General features: G+C 58.4%; 4 protein-coding genes across 4 annotated transcripts; 3 read left to right on the top strand and 1 right to left on the bottom strand.

Moving 5' to 3' along the window:
- On the top strand, positions 1-2,772 carry D7B24_008389 (uncharacterized protein; the record flags this gene model as incomplete). The annotated part of the gene is made up of 1 exon (XM_028642477.1): positions 1-2,772. One exon carries the CDS (start codon positions 1-3, stop codon positions 2,770-2,772), a length of 2,772 nt encoding a protein of 923 aa, XP_028493762.1.
- Positions 2,773-11,339: 8,567 nt separating this feature from the next.
- On the top strand, positions 11,340-13,032 carry D7B24_008388 (uncharacterized protein; the record flags this gene model as incomplete). The annotated part of the gene is made up of 2 exons (XM_028642476.1): positions 11,340-11,614; positions 11,679-13,032. 2 exons carry the CDS (start codon positions 11,340-11,342, stop codon positions 13,030-13,032), a joined length of 1,629 nt encoding a protein of 542 aa, XP_028493761.1.
- An 804-nt stretch (positions 13,033-13,836) lies between these two features.
- On the bottom strand, positions 13,837-15,235 carry RMT1 (type I protein arginine N-methyltransferase Rmt1; the record flags this gene model as incomplete). Its single annotated transcript, XM_028642475.1, has 6 exons — positions 13,837-14,315; positions 14,386-14,717; positions 14,828-14,937; positions 15,001-15,020; positions 15,086-15,099; positions 15,156-15,235. 6 exons carry the CDS (start codon positions 15,233-15,235, stop codon positions 13,837-13,839), a joined length of 1,035 nt encoding a protein of 344 aa, XP_028493760.1.
- Positions 15,236-16,873: 1,638 nt separating this feature from the next.
- Positions 16,874-19,131, top strand: D7B24_008386 (uncharacterized protein; the record flags this gene model as incomplete). Its single annotated transcript, XM_028642474.1, has 2 exons — positions 16,874-17,087; positions 17,150-19,131. 2 exons carry the CDS (start codon positions 16,874-16,876, stop codon positions 19,129-19,131), a joined length of 2,196 nt encoding a protein of 731 aa, XP_028493759.1.
- Positions 19,132-19,289: the final 158 nt, after the last annotated feature.

The raw sequence follows: 19,289 nt of genomic DNA, 5'->3' as shown, positions 1-19,289 counted from the left end.
ATGGCCATGACCGCGTCAAGATGGGCTGCCCAGAGGCAGAAGCTCTTCATGTCCGTCTTTGATACGGAAATCTCACAGCCCACACCCTACTCGACGCCATCATTACGATCAACCGACTCGGGGCAGCCGTTCGGTGGTCCGCCTGCTGCAGCAGCCCAACCGCATATCAACCTCCAATCCCTGGATTCCACAGACACGCCAGCAGCAGCAGCAGCAGCAGCAGCATCCTCCTCCCCCCTTTCCTCCTCCGCCACCCAAATCACCGATCAAGCCCGCTGGGATCGGGCCTGGCACGCAGTGACATCGCGCGTGCAGCTTCCCCCCTCGGTCGCCGCCGAGGACTCCTTCGGCTCCCTCGCCTCGGAGTCCCAGGACCTCACCAACCCCGACTTCTACGCGAGCCTGCAGGTCGTCCTCCAGCCCTCTCAGCGCGCCCCGCACGCCGCCCACACGGAGGACCTCTTCTCGTGGCACACCCACCAGGTCCGCCACCATTTCGTGCAGCACGTCCTGCCCCTGCTCTCCGCCTGCGCCGGCCACGGCGACGCGACGCAGGTGCTGCTGGGCAGCATCCGCACGCTCGAGGCCGCGCACCGCCAGCACGTCTATGGCGTCTCCCTCATGGCGCGCGGCCTAGACGAGTCCGCCGCCGAGCGCGCCGTCGAAGCGTTCCGCCGCGACCTGCACGCCCTCATCAGCAACTCCATGGCCCCGGCGCTTGTGGACGCGCTACGCCGCGTGCTGAGCCGCCTCATGCGCGTGCTGCTGCGCATGCAGCCCGAGTCGGCGACCTCCTCTGCCAATCCAGCGGCGTCGCCGCATGCAGGTCGCGGCGGCGGCGGCAGGAGCGCCAGCGCCAGCAACCAGACGGATGGCGCCAGACGCGAGCTCCGTCAGCTGGTCGAGGCCTTGCATAAGGTCGGCCTGGCCGGAGAGAAGTTCCAGGTCCTCTTTGCCGAGATGATGGACGCCCTCATGGTCGAGCACATCAAGACGTCCTTTGCCGGGGTGTGGACGCAGCAAACGCAGACGGCGGCGGCGTCAGCGGCACCACTACCGCCACCCAGACCGCCACGATCATCCCTGCGCCGCGCGGGCTCGCTGTCGCCGTGCATCGCCTCCCTGCACGACTGGGTCGAGAACCACTACGCGCGTCTGGCGGTTGAGGTATTTGACCGCCTTGGCGCCGAGGTGGTCGCCTGGAAGCATGTCGAGGAGTGGAAGGAGATTGCGGTTGGGCGCTTGGCGGCTACGCGCATCCACGAGCTCTTTGACATTGTGCTTCACTGGCCCGAGAGCAGAGACGCCCTTGACGATCTGCGCGTGGCCGTGACGACGCCGCAGAGGCGACTGCAGCTCACCGACACCTTCTCGGCCGCGCTGCAGAAACGGCTGCTCCACCCCGGGCGGTCCACGCTAGACATCCTGCAGGTGTACATCTCCATGATCCGCACCTTTCACGCCCTCGATCACTCCAAGGTCCTGTTGGAACGCGTTGTCCACTCCCTTCAGCTGTACCTCTGCCAGAGAGATGACGCCATCCGCATTGTCGTCACGGGCCTCCTGTCCGGGCCCGATGAGGCGGCGGCGGCGGGCGGCGGCGGCATGGGCAGGCTGCTAGAGCTGGCCGCGCTGCTGAACGATCCCGCGCAGCAGCGCCGGCAGACGGCCGATGACGAGGAGCTCGACTGGAACGACATGGACTGGATCCCCGATCCTGTCGACGCCGGCGTCAACTACAAGCGGCCCAAGTCGGAGGACGTTATCGGTACGCTGATCAACGCGCTGGGCTCGCAGGACATATTCATCAAAGAGTTCCAGTCTATCATCGCTGAACGGCTCCTGTCCAAGCAGACTGAGTTTCCTCAGGAGGTCAAGGTGCTCAACCTTCTCAAAAAGAAGTTTGGCGAGAATGCACTGCAAAATTGCGATGTCATGCTCAAGGACATTCAAGACTCGACGAGGGTCGACACGGTCATCACGAGACAGATGCAGATGGCCGAGTGGGAGCAGAAAATGCTGCTCTCATATCACACCAAGATTTTGTCACGTCTGTTCTGGCCCACACTCGACCGCGAGCATTTCCTGCTTCCGCAGCCCGTCATTGAGATGCAAAGCCGCTACGACGCTCGTTACGAAAGCCTCAAGAGCTCGCGCAAGCTCACCTGGCTCAACAACCTCGGCACGGCCACCGTGCACCTGGATTTGGAAGACAGGTCCGTTGATAAAGAATGCAAGACGTATGAGGCGGCCGTCATCTACGCCTTCCAAGATGACGGTTCCTCTACGTCTCCCGGGCAGCGTACAGTCAACCAGCTCGAAGATACACTCCAGATGGATGATGACACGATTCGCCTGGCTCTCGTCTTCTGGGCGTCGCAGCGCGTCCTGCGCGAAGTCGCCCCTGACACGTATGTCGTCCTCGAACGCCTCGAAGAAGACACGGCTCCGGCACCCCGTGACTCGTCCCCAGCGCTCGACGACGACGACATCGCGCCGCCGCACAACACGGTGTCGCCCTCCAAGACCGGCAGGGGCGCCATGGATGCGCAGGAAAAGGAGCGACGTCTAGTCTACTGGCAATTCATCTTTGGCATGCTGACCAACTCGGCGCCCACGATGCCGTTGGGTCAGATGGCTATGATGATGAAGATGCTTATCCCAGACGGGTTCCCCTGGAGCAACGAGGAGTTGCAGGAATTCCTGGCTGAGAAAATGGCCGAGGGTGAGCTCGAGCTTGTAGGCGGAAAGTATCGCTTGCCGAAGAAGTGAAGGATGGATGCATGCTTCTTGACCGGTAGCGCCTCCGAGCATTTGGGATCGTGCGCAGAATTAATTTTCACGAGATCACTTCAAGAGATTCAGGCCTACCCACTACCAGTGAAACTTGGGGTGGCTTGCGGACAAGAGAGAGAGACACGGTCGTGATTGATTACTTCAAGGAGCTATCCACGCATGGGGCGATCAAGTCTTGGCTTCTTGCCGAGCACGGAAACCCTCGCAGACAGGGCGGGCTTTTTTGTATTTTATTTCAAGTCCACACAGGATTACGAGTCACGATGGAATGGGCATGGAAGGGATCGGCTACAGCGGCACGCTTACACCTTGCGAGCTAACATCAGTATCGCTGGCGAATGCCGGAGAATAGTCGAGTCATTGGAGACGAGTGGCAGGCGTGGAACGAAAGACCGCTTGATCTCGATGCGAAGCCACTCATCGCTATTGTCCCGGTGTGGCCGCGTAGAATTTTGAGATTCGTGCTGTTGTGTCGCCACGTTATCCCCTCTGCAACTTGTGACCTGTGGTTACCCCCGCTTGGAGGAAGCTGGAAGCCCAATACTGTGGGCGAGACGCGAAGCCATGAGCCTCTGGGCTTACTCTGCCATCGGTTCACGACCTCACCGTGAGTGGGATGGCCAAACTATATGAGTTCTGGTCATCGATGAGCGAATCGACGGATGTCAGAATTGAAGCGGGCGAAACGGCAGTGCCTTGTCACCAAAGTGGTGCGGCAGCGACCCCGCCCACAGCTGTCCGCCCGGCTGAGGTGGGTGTACGCTTGGGTTGGTTGGAAGCCCAATGTCCGAGCTTGGGGGGGTGTCAGTGTCCCGGTTGTGCGGAAAAAAAGGGCTTGTTGTTGTTATCGTGTCCCTGCTCTTGCCCGAACGACCGTCCTGTTTCGTGCCCTTGCAGAGCGACCAGAGATTGACCGCTGTTTGGATGGCGAGGGTGAGTGGATTCTGCCGGGGGGTTGCGAGTCGCGTGGGCGGTGCTGTAGGAGAAGAGGCGGAGGCGTTGGGCAGTCTTCCTTGACGTATGCTGCCGAGAAGAAGCGTCCACCTTGTGCATCTGATCTGGCTGGTGCTGGCTGCCTGGGTGGTGACGAGATGTGTTTCAGTGGCACGGCAGCGTGGGCGACGTGAAAAGTGAGGATGGGAGAGACAGGCTGAGAGTGAAAAGGCAGTCAGAGAGAGACAGCAGAGCAGCAACAGGGCAGGCATGCCAATATGACAGCATGGCACAGCCCTGCAGCCAACCTCGTTCGGGAGAAAGGCGAATGGTGGTAGATTGAAAGCACAGCGAGCGTGAAACGAGACGTGTCGGGTTGGGAGACGGGGTCAGGCGAGCTGGCGAGCTGGCTTGGGGTGTTTTGAAGGTGGAGGGGCAGAAGCGTCGAGGGGGCACAAATCCGGACACGGCGCGCGGAGCGGGAACAGAGGGGGCTTGGGCGGGGTCAGCTTTCTTAAGTGCTTGCAGTTGGAGGTGGAGACGCACCCTGGGGGTGTTGGCACAAAGAGGGGTATCTTCCAGGCGTCTCACCGGCAGGGGTCAGAAGTCGCGTGGGCGAGAACATGGTCGAGAGAGGTCATCTGGTCTGAGCAGCAAAGAAGAAGTGTCATGGAGTTGCGTCGCTTGGGACCATGTGTTGCTGTCGTGCTCCGCTTCCTGGCTGGCAAGGCAGAAAGGCAGAACAAGATTCGACAAGCTGGACCGGGAACCGAGGATCGATGGAGGCAGAAAGTCATGTTTCTCTTTGTGTTCTGCCGTTGTAAAACCTAGTCTACCATAGCGAGGATCCTGGAATGTGGTTGGAGGCGCATTGTTGAGGGTACGCCCCGTAGACGGTGCCGTCTTGGGCAGAGCGGGCGAAGCATTGTTATCCCAAGACGCATCGGCCCAGTTGCCGTGTGGTGTCGGTCGGTGGCGAGAACAAGATTCGTAGTCGGTGAGGCCAGTGAGTGGCGTGCACGTGTTGGCACCGAGATGTGTCTTGTTGGGATAGACCACGGCTGATATGTCGACGTGTATTATGTGCGTGCTGGAGATCCGTCGTCGAGGTCAGTTGGTCGTGCTGTTTTTGTTTCGCCCAACATGTTTGGCTGCCTGCATGTCCATCCAGCGCCCCCATGCTGACCTACAGAACGAGTATATAGGCACGGCCGGCTAACTCCGCGGTTGGCCTCGCACAGGTGACGAACGGCCAAGGTTTTGCGGATCGCCGAAGAGTGGTCGCAAGACAGATTGTTTTGGTTCCTGGTCTCATGATGAGACCGTCTCGTCGTGTCAGCTGGCTGCGTTCGCGGGCGAGTCAGTCGATTGAAGCATGACGACAAGGCAGGGGTCGCAAGTGGTGAGATGATCGGCCCCAGGGATCGAGAAGGTCGAGGCCAAGAAGCCAATGGTAATCCGAGTCAAGACCCGTATCGAATTGCCGTCCAATCAAGGCGAGGGTCGAGAGGCACCATCATGAGCAGGGGGCGTGGGGTGGCCGCGGGAGTGATTGTAGTAGAGCATGGAAGAGATCGTTCTCGAGTGCGTGCCCATCCATTCCTGCATTCCATGGACGTAGCGGACACGCCCTACTTAGCTTGCGGGCGTGGTGGCGAGGCGTGGTCATGAATGAGAAAGTTGGAAGGCTAGCCAGATGGATGGGAAAGCGCAAAACGCCATCATTCTTAAGTCATCCGCTTGTCCAACTTGGTTGGGTCGGTTGCCGATGCGCTGAAAGGCCGGTGCGAATGGATAAGGTCGGAAAGGAGGGGTATGAATGACCATGCTCCGTCGTCGTGCGCCTGTCGCCGTGATGAACCTTGAACACCGTACTCGACTGGGGTGCTCCTGTCCGCCAGGGTGCCCAGGCAGTCCGTGACTCGTCGTTTCTGCAGTATGAGGGCATTGTGATGATGATGCGTGCTGATTTCCTTGCTCGAGGGAGCAGGAAATAGTCGACGCGCACCTTAAATGATGCCGAGAACGTACGGTCGGGACATGAACGAGGAGATCGCAGGTTGGGTCTCGGATCCGGCGGCAGGCAGAGCCTGTTCCTCTGCTTGGTCTCTAGTGCGGCATGTCGTCTCCGTTGGTCTTTTGCAAACGAATCTTGTCTCCCAAATGACGAGGTCAGTCAGACCTAGTAGGATCGAGCACTGTGAAGTACCTGCAATGTCTCGCTTCCTCGCGCAAAGCGAGCCACCTGAAAAGAGGGGTTGTCGCCGGCTGAGTTTTAGTGGGTTGGACGGCCTCTTGGGGAAGCCTGCACGCCTGCCACCCCCCTCTGTGAACGATAGTCGGGTACGTTCGGTAGGTATCTAGGCACCTAGCTAGGTATTTAGCAGCAAGTGTACCATGATGGCCAGGGGACTGACCACGAACAGGCAGGCAGCACGTCTTTTTGTGTTTTCGGCGGCGAGGCAAGAAATCCCCGTCTGTCCCACGCATGGGCCCTGTCCATGTCCTGTTTGCCGTTATGAGCAAGGAAAGCCCGACGGTGAGTGATTATCCTCCCTGCAGCCAACGGCAAGGAAGGTATGAATGTGAACTCGCCTTCCCCTCGCACCTCAGATAAGGTGAGTGCCGAGTGAGTGATGGGGGAGCAAGTGCCTGCATGCTTGCAGTGAGGTGGCCGATCGGCGGAAACGAGACACTGCTATCGCTGGCAGCGTCGGGTCAGGCTGCTGCTAGCTGCCAGTAGTCCGAGAGATGGACGGAACCATGTCCTTGCTCCGTCTCGACGCCTCTTTCTCAAACTGGACCTCTCGACGTGGGCCTTGGGCCAGTCCATGACTGGACAGTACCTACATGTTTGGCACCATGTCGAACCAGACCATAGTAAACCATGCCATGACCGTCTGGGACAACCACCTCGCCATCGGTGTGTCCAGTGTCCGTCCGTATCCATGTTTCTCTGTCCTTGCCGACGGCCCCCCTCCCCAGCCAATACAAACTTGCTGCGGCCTGCACCTCGACCTGTGACCTCTGGTGACTGACTGACTGACTGTCCGTCCACATGTGGCTATCGACCGCCGGCCGCTTTTTTGCCTCCCTCGTCCCTTCCTTTCAGCAGCGTACAGCGTGCATCGTACAGCGTTCAGAGCCAGGTCCGTCTGTACCTCTGCCTCGGTCTCCTGCCAACGCACGGCTAATACACGCTGGGTGTTGCTGACTGTCACCATTCACCAATACGATATCCACCCGTCCACCCCGTCCCGTCAAACCCTCCTCCCATCCAACCACTCGGTCGTCCCCTGACCAAGCGGGAGGCCTGATTAAGCCCGAGGTGAGGTGATCCATCCTACCTCAGACGGGGTTCTTGTGTCGCGTCCACTGCGGCGGCCGTCCTGCGACGGGATACAAATGCAGAAGGGACCGCTCTCCTGCACTTTCCCACCTGCCAATCGCCCGTTCCTTCTCCCTTGTGCCCATCCGTGCTTGCCTCGCCTCACTCTTGTACTTCCTCCTCCTGTTCCATCCAGGAGGTGCTGCTGCCGCCTTTTACTCCTCATCCCAGTTTCTGTCACGCTGGTTGATCTCACTGCTCCTCGTCAGTGATTTTACCTCACCGTCGGTGCTTGGTGCTTCCGTCAGCTTCTGCTCATTCTCCGCTCATCTATCTAATCGCCCCTGCCTGTCTGCCGACTACTACTCAACCCGATATCCACGGGCTCAACACCCACGCCTACCTACCTTATTCAAGGCTGCTCAAGCAAGACGCAAAGCCATCGTCTCAGCGAGCGGCACCCTTCGAAACCAGCGCTTCTGTTACGATTGAACGACGAATCGGCTGACAGCTGCTCACCTGTATCGTTTCGACTTCGGGTCTCCAGGCCGTGTAGCTCAACTTCATCCCTTCAGGCGACGACGTCCCAGTCGGAACTGACCCCAGTCGGAACTGGCCGATCCTGCCTGGGTGCACGCTCAGCTGACAAAATCATCGAAAGAGGGGAAAGTGGGCAAGGGAGCTGGACTTGAGGTGGACAAACGAAAGGAAAATACTAAAGGGTCCGAAACAAAGAGGGTCAAGCAGGCACAGCCTGGACGGCAGACCGACCGACCGACCGACCGACCGACGAGCCATACGCGAGACACTGACCCCCCCCCCCCCCCTTCCTTCCCCCCCTTCTAAAGCTCAGAGGCCCCCAACCCCAGCAAGCAACGAGAGACAGGATTCAGGGAAAAGAACCCTCTCCGGTCCGGCATTTTGGGTCCCGATTCTGCATGCACCCATTCCCAGCGTCAATGACCCAAATATCTCCAGTCGAAGAGCTCTGAAGCTGAAGCTGCAGTGTTCCAGCCGGTCCAGCCCAAGCAAGCCAAGTAAAAGGCTGCCTTACTTGTATTGGTCCTTCGTCGCATTTCAGGCTCGCCTGGATCCCTCTTACCTCACATCACACGTCACACGTCACCTGCACCTTCACTTCCGCCTTCGCCTGCGAAACAGATTAAAAGAACAACAGCGCGCCAGAAGTCAAAATTACAACTACCAACGCTACCCCCCTCATTTCCAGGGACAACGTCACACTCGGGCGCTTACAACTCTTTTTTTGCCCAAGCCACTCCATGATTACCACGCTCGCTGTCTGCGCCCGTCCTCACACCACGACAATCTTCCCATCCTCCTAGACAGAAAACGCCTCCGATAATGGACCATTTGATGGATTGGGAACACGGCTCACCGCGCCGCCCACCACCACAATGTCCAGCCATGAGGGGTTATGGTGGTCGGCCTCCTTCGCAATACTATGATCCCGTCCATCACGCATCGGCGGGTTGGTATCCCCATCAGAGGTCGACCTCTGCCTCGGACCCGTCGTCATGGGCCCCACAAGCTTCCATGAACAACCCCTTCGCCTACCAGCTCGGCCCCGGACCGGCCCCCGGATATCCTATGAGCATGAACATGAATATGAGTGCTCCCTATTCGCCGTTCGGCCCACCTCCGATGGATAACATGCATCGGCATGCACAGATGCAGCAGTCGCAACCACCTCCGCATCATTTGCCGAACCCCGCCAACACGGCTGCGCCGCCAACAATGTACTCAGAAAGATCATTTTCGGTCATGCCAGCCAGCCCACGAGGCATGAACTATCACTACCAAGCATCTGCTGATTCGCCTGCAGAGGGTTCAAACCATGGACCGCAGGAACTGCAAACGCGTGCGCCGAGCTCCAGCCACACAATACAGTTCGGCACCGCACCCGCCTTTTCCTCGCAGCGTCCGCCAGCAACCTTTGTGCCTCTTCGATCCCGGGTTCCCCAAGGTAAGCAAGGACAATACGTAATGCCCTAACTTCTGCCGCCAACCTATATGGAGTGGTCGCTCCCCATCTTTGGCTCTTACTGCGGCAGCTAACACATTCAAAGCCTCCCCGTCTGACATAAGGTCGTCCATCGATTCTGGACCATCCGCGGCGCAATCCGAACGCCAACCCGAAACACGACGTCGTGCAGCCAGTGGCAGACGGGCACGTGGATTCATGTCGTCACGACTTTACCCGCCAGCGTCAGATGGTATTGGTCCAGGGGATGGGCTTTTGGGACACTACCTAGGGCGAGATGATGACGAGGACCTACGGGTGACCCAGCTATTGCGCGGATCGATTCGTACCAAACAGGTCGTTTCTTCTGCCGCAATTCGGTCTCTTCAGAGCGTGCCTCTCTCCGAACTAGATCCCCATGAGATGAGTGAGTTGATTCATACATCGTCAAGTGACACGGATAGACGTGGCCCACGAAACTAACGCGATATCAGCCTGCGTCATCTGCTACAACGACTACGGTGTCGAGACGCCCGAAGGGCTCAAAGAAGCACCGCTCCGGCTGCCCAAGTGCAAGCACGTTTTTGGAGACCACTGCATCAAAAAGTGGTTCGAGGATTCGGACAGCTGCCCGTATTGCCGAGATAAACTGCAATCTGAGCCGCGCGTGACTGCAGGACCACACCAAGAGTACATCCGCGATATGTTGCGTGCCCAAGGACGGATCCCTAGAGGGGTACATACCATGACGGCATCTTCTGTGGCAAGGGCTCTGGTCGCTCAACAGCCAGGCGTTGCCGAGAGGAACCCAGCACATTCGCAGGCACACGGCTCAGGGCCAGAGCGACGATCGCCACCCACGGATGACGAGGAGAGCCACCGACGACAGCGCCCGCGGCACACGTCCTGGGGCTCTGGACTCACAATGCAGCAGCAGCAACAGCAGCAGAGCGCAACAGGGCGGCCTGGAAGCATGACTGATATACCACAAGAAGCAGGCACTGCAGAGGGTCATTGGCTGGCGGGATCACACACACACCGCGCGGTGACGCCGCCGGCGATGCCGAGCCTGGCAGGCGGGCGAGGGTGGGTACAGCAGCCACCGGAACCGAACCAGACAGGCGGCTGGACAGGTGCGCCATTCGAGACAAGCAGACCGTTTTACGGGTCGCTCAACAGCCGGTGAAGAGGACGACAATGGAAGGGGCGAGATTGGATGACGAAATTGTGTTTTCTTTGGGATGGGTTTTGTCTACAGCGGACAGAATGCGGGCGTTAGGGCGTTTGTGACTTCGGGACGAGCCAGACACAGAGCGACAGCAGAAAGAAGGCAGCTCGGAATGGAATCCCTTCTCACAGCAGCGTATTGAGGTGGTCATGAAGGGGCATAGCGACACGAATACGATTTTCGTACATCAACCAAGCGAGCATGGTGCTACGTTTGGATACTGAGTGCTGGGTGCTAGCCTGCAAGGTGCTGACCAGGCTGCGCTCGTCTTGTGCTGTGTGTGTGTGGCAGAATCCTCGACGAATGATGTACGGATGACCTTACTGTAAATGGCAAACCATTCGAAGGTCCAATGCTGTGCCGTGCATTGCCAACAACTGGTGGGGGCTTGGGCTTGACTATGTTCGGCCATGTTTGCTTGTCCCTTCTTGGTCAGGCTCCATCCCCCGTGTCGAGAGTCGGGCGAAAGGTGCTCCGACACCTTGGCCTCCGCGTGTCTTCCTAAAACTACCTAGGTGCTGGAGACATGGTCCATTTCCGCCGGCCCCCCTGGATCCCATCATCAACAAGCGACAGTGGCCAAGTGTCAGACAACAGCAGGGTGGCGTTACAGGGTGCTGCTGTTTCCTCGCGACAAAAGCTGACGACAGCCTTGAGCGATAGGTTGCTTGATCACATTTCTTCCACTTCGCGTCCATATCCTTAGCGGCCGTGTTCTGCCTGGCCGGCGTCCGGAGTGCACTGTTCTCCCGAGTGTCACTTGTCCAGCGGAGAAGGAGCGTTCTCAGTCAGCGCATCATTGAGCAATCGTGCCGTAGGTCGGCAACCACCACCTATCCAAGGCACCTACCCTACCCTGTGCCTTACGGTATTTGGGTGCCTGCGTCTGCACCTACGTTTATATACTTTACGCCTGTGTGCCTGCCTCTTCGTGGCCATAAAGAAAGCACACACTCGGCAGGTCCCCGCCAACGCACCTGCCTGCCTCTATCACTGTCGCCGTCCCTCTCAATTTCTTCCTTCACGACAAGGCCAACCAGAAACACCAGGCCCAACGGCTGGCTGCCTGCGCCATGGGACTCCCCTGGCGCCCCATCTCCTGGGCCTCGCTCGTTATCGCCGTCTCTGTTACTTACCGGCAGCCCGTTTTCTCACGCCAGTTCTTCCTAGGGGCCTTTGCCAGCTCATGGCTGCTGTCGTTCCTAGGGTGGGCCGTCTGGGCCATCTTCCTCTGGCCCAAACTGTTCTCTTCACTGCGAAGCCTGCCTGGACCCAATGATAACCACTGGCTCATGGGTCAATTTCCAAAGATCGGCGCCGAGGCCACAGGCTTGCCCATGATGGAGTGGTGAGTGCCCCCTTGCGAAGCTGTGAGAGCAAGACTGGGGAAGAGCTTACTGACAATAGGCCAGGGTGAACACCATCCCCCATGACGGTATCATTCGGTACCTGGGCTTCCTTAATCAGGAGCGTCTGCTCATTTCATCACCCAAAGCGCTTTCTGAGGTTCTAGTCACACGCAACTACGACTTTGAGAAGCCGAATTCCATCCGTTGGTCTCTTGGTCGTATCCTCGGTGTTGGCGTCCTCCTGGCCGAGGGCGATGAGCATCGCTTCCAGCGCAAGAATCTCATGCCCGCCTTCGCCTTCCGCCACGTCAAGGACCTCTACCCAGTCTTCTGGGACAAGGCCCGCGAGGGAGTGGCCGCCCTCTCCGAGCACGTCTCCAAGGCTGCCGCCGCTCCGGATTCTACAGGCTCCACTGTCGTCGAGATCAGTGGCTGGGCCTCCCGCGTCACACTCGACATCATTGGCGTCGCCGGTCTGGGTCGCGACTTTGGTGCCGTGCGAGACCCCAATAATCCTCTCACTAAGACGTATGAGTACGTGTTCAAACCCAACAAGCAGGCCCAGGTCCTCGCCGTCCTGGGCCTCCTCCTGCCGGGACCGATCGTGAATGCTCTGCCTCTCAAACGCAACGGCGATATTGCTGAGGCCTCGGCCGTCATTCGCGCCACCTGCCGTGAACTCATCGAAGAAAAGAAAGCCAACAAGACTCGCAGCACCGACATACTGTCTGTGGCTCTCGAGAGCGGCGCCTTCACCGACGACAACCTTGTCGACCAGATGATGACCTTCCTCGCCGCCGGCCACGAGACGACCGCGTCGGCCATGACCTGGGCCATCTACCTGCTCTGCCTGCACCCTGACGTTCAGTCTCGCCTCCGCGACGAGGTCCGCCGCAATCTCCCCTCCCCCAACGACACTGGAACTTCCGTCTCGGCCCCCGACATTGACCACCTCCCCTACCTTTCCGCCGTCTGTGCCGAGGTCCTGCGCTACTACGCACCCGTCCCCATGACCCTGCGTGAGGCCGTCCGCGATACCACTGTCGACGGCGTGCCCGTCCCGCGGGGCACACGCATCATGCTCTGCCCGTGGTCCGTCAACAAAGACGCCTCACTCTGGGGCCCCGACGCTTCCTCTTTCCGACCCGAGAGGTGGCTGGGCGCCGGCTCCGGTAGCGGTGGCGCCAGCAGTAACTTTGCGTACATGACGTTCCTGCACGGGCCGCGGAGCTGCATCGGGCAGGGCTTTGCTAAGGCCGAGTTCGCCTGCATACTAGCTGGCTGGATCGGGCGGTTTGAGTTTGGACTCGCGAACCGGGACGAGTACGACGAGAAGAAATTGGAGATTAAGGGTGGTGTCACGGCGCGGCCGGCGAAAGGTTTGCGGGTGCACACGCGTGTCGTTTCGGGATGGTGAGCCATTTTGAGATATAAAGCTCTTCGGATATAGATCAAACATGTGCGAAGGAACGACTTGTACATAGTGTGGCCACGCACAATACATACACACTCTCCAACAAGTCAGATGCCCCCTTGACATGACTCAATGGCACGAAACGAACCGGCCTTTTATTTAACGGCATTTATTGTAGAAATCTATCGTCGGCATGCTCTGCACATGTGACTATCATTAATCGTGACCGTGGCACGTTTGGCCTCCCATAGCCGTGCTGTCCGTCGTCCTCTTCCCAGGGACTACACCCTGAGAATTTTCTTTTCTCTATAACCTATCACATTCTCACACTCATCCGCTGCGCTTCCCGTCCGCTCCCTGTCTTCCCGCTCGATGTTCTTTCCGTTGGGGAGGATGCAATGCCTCCATAGCCGGCGCAGGTTACGCAGCCTGGCACAACACCCGAGCAAAATCAGCAGAGAATGTCTTGTTCTCCCATCTTTCCCATTCCGCGCCAGTTTCGTCCGGAGGGGTGGGGGAGGAGGCAAGTAAGCCTCCGTCCGCGTGGCACTCGTTCGAGAAGAAAATGAAAAAAAAAAAGAATTTGAACCTGGCTCGATCTGGGAGGGAGCACAACCTCCTGCACGCGGCGTGCAATGCTGCTCTGTCGTTCTCTTCCCGGCCCCCCTCGGTACAGTGCGCAACGCTTTTTGAAAGGCAAACGCAGACGAGGAAAAAGAGGTGCAGACGATGAAACCTGAGGGGGACAGAGAGCAGAAAGCGAGAGAGCCGCGCCGGTCGTTCGGCTGAACCGGGGGCGGCAGCGCTCTAGCACATCTTGTAGGCGGCGGCGCCCTGGGCGGTGCGGGTGGCGTCCGAGGTCTGGAGCTTGTAGTCGATGGTGATGTCGAGGTCGCGGCGGTTCTTCTCGTTGGGCTTGACGTCAATGGTCATGTCAATCTCCTCGCCGTGCTGGACGGTGAGCATCTCCTTGAGGTAGAAGACGGTCTGCTTCCAGTGGGTGTACTTTGTGTGGGGTCCCGTGGAGAAGCGGATGGGCTTGTGGGCGGCGGTGAAGTCAATGTCGAACCAGGCGACGACGGCGTGCACAAAGTCGTCGCGGCGCACGGGCAGCTTGAAGGTCGTGTTGAAGGCGAGGTCGGAGACCTGGCACTTGTAGAGATCCAGTGTCAGGATGGGCACGGGCTCCGTCACGACGGCCTTGACCTCGACCGTGTCGACCAGGGGCTCGGACAGCGCCGTGGCCTTGAGGGGGGAGTAGTTGAAGCCGTACACGTTGTCCCAGACTGCGGAGAGAATTCCAAAATCAGCAATGCTCGCACAGGATGAACTTGTAAGCGGAGCGCTACTACTCACAGCCAATCTTCTCGTCCTTGTACTCGCCGTCCTCGATGCCGGCGGCGAAAATGGTGGCCTTGTCGGGGAAGATGAGGCCGTCCTTGTTCAGGTAGGTGTCACGAGCGTAGAGGACCGTGTCGAGCATGCTCTCGTACAGCAGGAAGTAACCCATCCACTCGGAGATGATTATGTCGACCTTGGGGAAGGGGAGCTGGACCTCCTCCATCTTGCCCTGGATGAGGGTAATCTTGTCAGAGAGGCCGTTGACCTCAACGATCTCGCGAGCCTTGTGGATAATGGTCGACATGTCAACACCAATGACGTGCTTGGCGCCGGCCTTGGCGGCGAACCTGGTGGTGAGATTTCTCGTCAGAGCTTTGTCGCAAAAATGTTGCGTGGTGATGGTTTTAATGGGGTGTGGTCAGGGAGCGCGGGGTCGATCGAGTAGGCACAAACTTACATGGACAGAATGGCAGTGCCGCAGCCAACGTCAAGGACGACCTTGTCCTTGAAAAGGTGCTTGTTCTGAACGATAGCGTTCATGTAAGAGCGGGTGCGAACCTCGTCTTTCTGTACAGAGGGTCATCGTCAGTGACATGGCGAAAAGGAGGGGTAAGTCGCATGGGTGCATACCAGCATCTCCTCGTGAATGCCTTTTAGGTAGTAGCCATATTAGTCCATCTGCAACGGTGTGGTCGTGAAGCCTCGATTGACATACCATGGTGGTCGTAACTGGAAAAGGTGTCAGCAGAGTTTCTCTGGCGGCGATGCGGTCGAGAAAAACATACCTCTTGAAGTAGTGCTGCTCAGAGTGCTCCATGCTCTTGAGCTTGGTCTCGGGATCGACCTCCATTCTCTCGGCAGCCATGATGATATGTGTGTTGAGTGCGTGTGCGACAAGAGGGGGACAAAATTTGAACGGACTCGAGAAGGGCGGGCGGGTTGAAAGAAGGGAGGAACAGAGAGTCGCAACGGAAGCGATTTGCAGGTGCAGATAGAGAAGGAAAAGCAGGATCGCGCGAGTCGGTCAAAAGCCCAGGCTGTTTTCCGCTTCTGTCTCGTTTCGTTAGGCAGAAAAAAAATACTGCCAAAGGCCGCGCCCACACCGCCTGGACCCTTTTCCAGCTTGCCACCCCGCTTTCGTACGAGGGAGGAGGGGAGGGGAGGAGTACCAGGTACGTACCTTACTGTCGTTCGTCAGGAACCTCACCCTGATCGCCTTATCGATAAGCCGTATGTCCATCTGGACTCACATGTCCTTCTGTGCTGAGGCAAGGCAATGCCAACACCCCGAGCGGAGTCACAATACAAGCAGCATTCCACACGCTCGAGTTGTGAGGATTGGTGTCTCTTCGTGGTCATTGAGACTGGGATATCGCGATATAAAGTAGGGTCCTCAGCTTAGGAGGCGTCCCAAAGGACAGGTGAGCAATGAGAAACATCCTCAGCACATTGCACTATTGTGAGACCGTGTGGTACTTGGACTACATTAAAAAAACCCAGGTCTTGGAAGCTCGTGACATCCTTCGGATGCCTAAGAAGTGCTTCTTTCTTTTACTGCGACACCAAGAAATATGCGACAGCATCTTCAACTTCTTGAGTGCGATCGTACGTTGAGAATACGACGCCGCTCACGAGCTGTCAGATCCGCAGACGCTGTAGATACTGAGATTCCGCATCTCGAGGATACAACTATTCAAGCCAAATAGGCTAAGAGGAAGCAGCGCGAAGGCGAACTTGCAACTTGCCCAGATGAACGGAGGCACTACTTAACGAAATTGATGATCCATCCTGAGCAGCGTTATTAGAAACCTCTGCAGGTCACCTTCCGCCTGTCGAATGATCCATGAGATGCCATCTTGTGGCTTCGCAACCGTCTGTGCCCCTTCTTGAAGACATCTGACTGGTTGCCGTCGGACCTCTTCACACTCGCAGGCTTCATGCGGGCGAACGGCATCGATGACCGATGAATCAGTCGCGAATGACGAAAAGAAGTAAGCACGTTCATGAATTGCGTTAGAAGACAAAGCGAGGGGCATCCCGAATGCGAGAAACGCCGAATGCGAAAGCTGCCTTGGCAACTCGTCTTCCGCCAAATCGCTTTCATGGCACCTGACTGACTGAGCACAATAGGCTGAATGGCAAACGGCCCAGACTCCGGTGCCGACTGAAAGGGCAGGCCACGAGCCTGACGAAATCCAGCCAGTAGTGCTATGCTACGAAGACAGGCCTTCGTGCTCAGGAACAGGCCCACTGGAACTTTTGTTCGAGCTGGGGGAAGCCCTGCACTCCAGTTCCTACGCTTCACCCGACCGAGCCAGAAGTGCGGGATTCGGCAACCGCTGTGCCTCCGCCATGTGGCGCTGTGCCTCACGATGCTCGCCAGCGCTACGGTAACGGGATCCGAAGGCCTCAAGCTAAGTTCGGCGTTCGCAGGCTGATCGTCAGCTGCCTGGGTCCGAAAATTGACATGCGCGCCGTATATATGTAGCTTGCCACATGCCACATGCCCGAGCTCTGTCTGGAGCAGCAGCAGCATGTTTTCCTGCATCGCATTCCTTCTGCCTTATTGACTCTTGGGAAGCTCGACACGAAAATGGTCAAGCTCAACGCATTTGTGTTCGGTCTCGCCTTGAGACATGCTGTGGCCGCGGAGCCGCCGTCGAAGGCAGGGTCCGCGCGAGGTAGACTCACCATTCTCGCACACAACGACCTGGAGAGTAAGTCTATGCAACGCGGTCCTAGAGATTGAAATCGACGATGCAGGCCTGACATGTCACAGATGAGCCCTCGCCAGGGTCGGGTGCCGTCCTGATCGACCGTGTTCAGGACCAAGCATCTGCTTTGAAGGCATGCGGTCAACTCAGCGAGGCTCTCTGGTCTGGCGAGGGCGAAGAGTTGTCCTTCGCCAGCCTCAAGACATCCCTGGCATATGAAGTCTATCAGAAGAACTACCCTTCGAACGCCAAGTTCTGGATCGCAAGCGGAGACGGCTGCAAATGTCGTGCAATTGGCACCGACGGCTCACTGCACCGTCAAAAGTGCTCTGATCGTCTGCCTGTGCTTTGTAGCCAGAACGCGCCGGTATCGAGTGCCACGGCTGACGATACATCATCGAGCTTCCAAGTCACCCAAAAGGTCGGGGAAGCGCAGTTTACCGGATATCGAGACTTCTACACATGGAAGTTTCGCGGTGTCAGATACGCGCCGATGCCGCAGAGGTTCGATTACTCGACCACGCTTCGCCCGAAGGGTTCCGTCTCGGCCCTGACAGCAGGAGCCGACTGCCTCCAGCATAATGCCCCCGGGTCGAGCGACGACTGCCTTTTCCTGAATATCTGGACTCCATCTCTGCCTGCGTCGACTGGCGGGAGAACCCAGGCCAAGCCGGCGTTGAAGCCCGTGTTGGTCTACATCCATGGAGGAGGTTACGTCGAAGGCTCGGGCAAGAATGGAAACCTCGATCTCACCAACATTGCATCGCGAGGCGATATCGTTGCCGTGTCGATCAACTACAGACTCGGCAACACTGGCATGATTGCGTTCAACGACGGCATTCACAAGGGAAACGTTGCCCTGGGCGACCAGATCAGTGCTCTGAAATGGGTCGCTGAGAACATCGCCGCCTTTGGTGGCGATCCCGATCGGGTGACCATCTCGGGCGAGTCGGCGGGCGCCATGTCCGTCCGCAACCTTCTCACGTCCCCCGAAGCCCGCGGCCTATATGCCGGCGCTCTCTTGCAGTCAGATGGCCAAGGTGGAATTTTCCAGGTTACTGCAAAGTTTGCCACCGTGGACGAATCCTACAAGACCTTCACACAGCCTATCTTGGAAGCCGTCAGCTGCAACGGCACCAAGGACGAGGTGGCCTGCCTCCGCAACGTGCCGGCCCAGCAGCTGGCGAACCTTCCTGTGACGGCGAACGCCCCCGTCATTGACGGCAAGATCCTCCGCGCGCCGTTCCTCGCCCTCGACGGATCCGGCCCCCGCTACGCGAGGGATGTTCCCGTCCTAACCGGCGTCACGCGCGACGAGGCTGCCATCTTCATTCCGCTGCTACAAATTGACTGGTCGACGCTCGACTTCCCAACCTGGACGGGCCTTCTGTACGCCGCCCGCAGCGTCCTTGGCATCGATCCAGACGCCATCCTCGCCAACCTGCCGCTGTGGGGCGTGGACCCCTCCTCGACGGGCGAGCAACTGTTCAACGCCACGACGGAGATCCTGACGCTCAACTGGTTCACGTGCCTCGACCGCGCCACGGCCTACGCGGGCACCAAGAACGGCGCCTTCGCCAAGACGTACGCCTTTAACTTTTACCGCACCTACAGCCCGACGACGTACACAACAAACGAGTGCAGCGCCGCCGTCACGCCGGGGCACCCGCTCGGCGACCCGAGCCAGGAGTACTTCCGCTGCCACGGCGGCTCGCAGCTGACCATGTTTGGCAACTACAGGCGCGTGGGCCTCGGCGACCGCGATGGCCGCGACCAGGACTTCAGCCGCCTTGTGCTGGACTACTGGGCGTCCTTCGTCAGGAGCGGGGACCCGAACCCGGCCGAGTCGTTCCTTGCTGCTAGGGGGTACAACTCGACGCTGGCCGGGGTGAAGAAGAGCGGCGAGTGGAGCGAGGTCGATCCGGACGCGCCCGAGTGGATGATCCTCGAGGCAGACAGCTACATGGCTCCCTTTGGAGAGGCCGACAAGTGCACTGTGCTGGGGCAGCCTTTGGACTACTGGGAGAACACGACGCGTCGGGCCTAGACGCCGCTGCAATTCGTGGAATTGTTCTATCATAAGACGAAATCTTTAATCATAATGTTTGCAATTCTCCTCACAAGAGCGCTTCCTCCCGATACCCGTGATGTCTAGACTCTGCACCTGGGCCAGATCATGCAGTCTCGCACATGAACTTGAGAGCC

The sequence above is a fragment of the Verticillium nonalfalfae genome (genome assembly GCF_003724135.2).
Source record: "Verticillium nonalfalfae strain VnAa140/NRRL 66861 chromosome Unknown scaffold_74, whole genome shotgun sequence".
Taxonomy (NCBI): Eukaryota; Fungi; Ascomycota; class Sordariomycetes; order Glomerellales; family Plectosphaerellaceae; genus Verticillium; species Verticillium nonalfalfae.
Note: the sequence above shows the minus strand (reverse complement) of the source record. Positions and strands in the feature narration are given on the sequence as shown.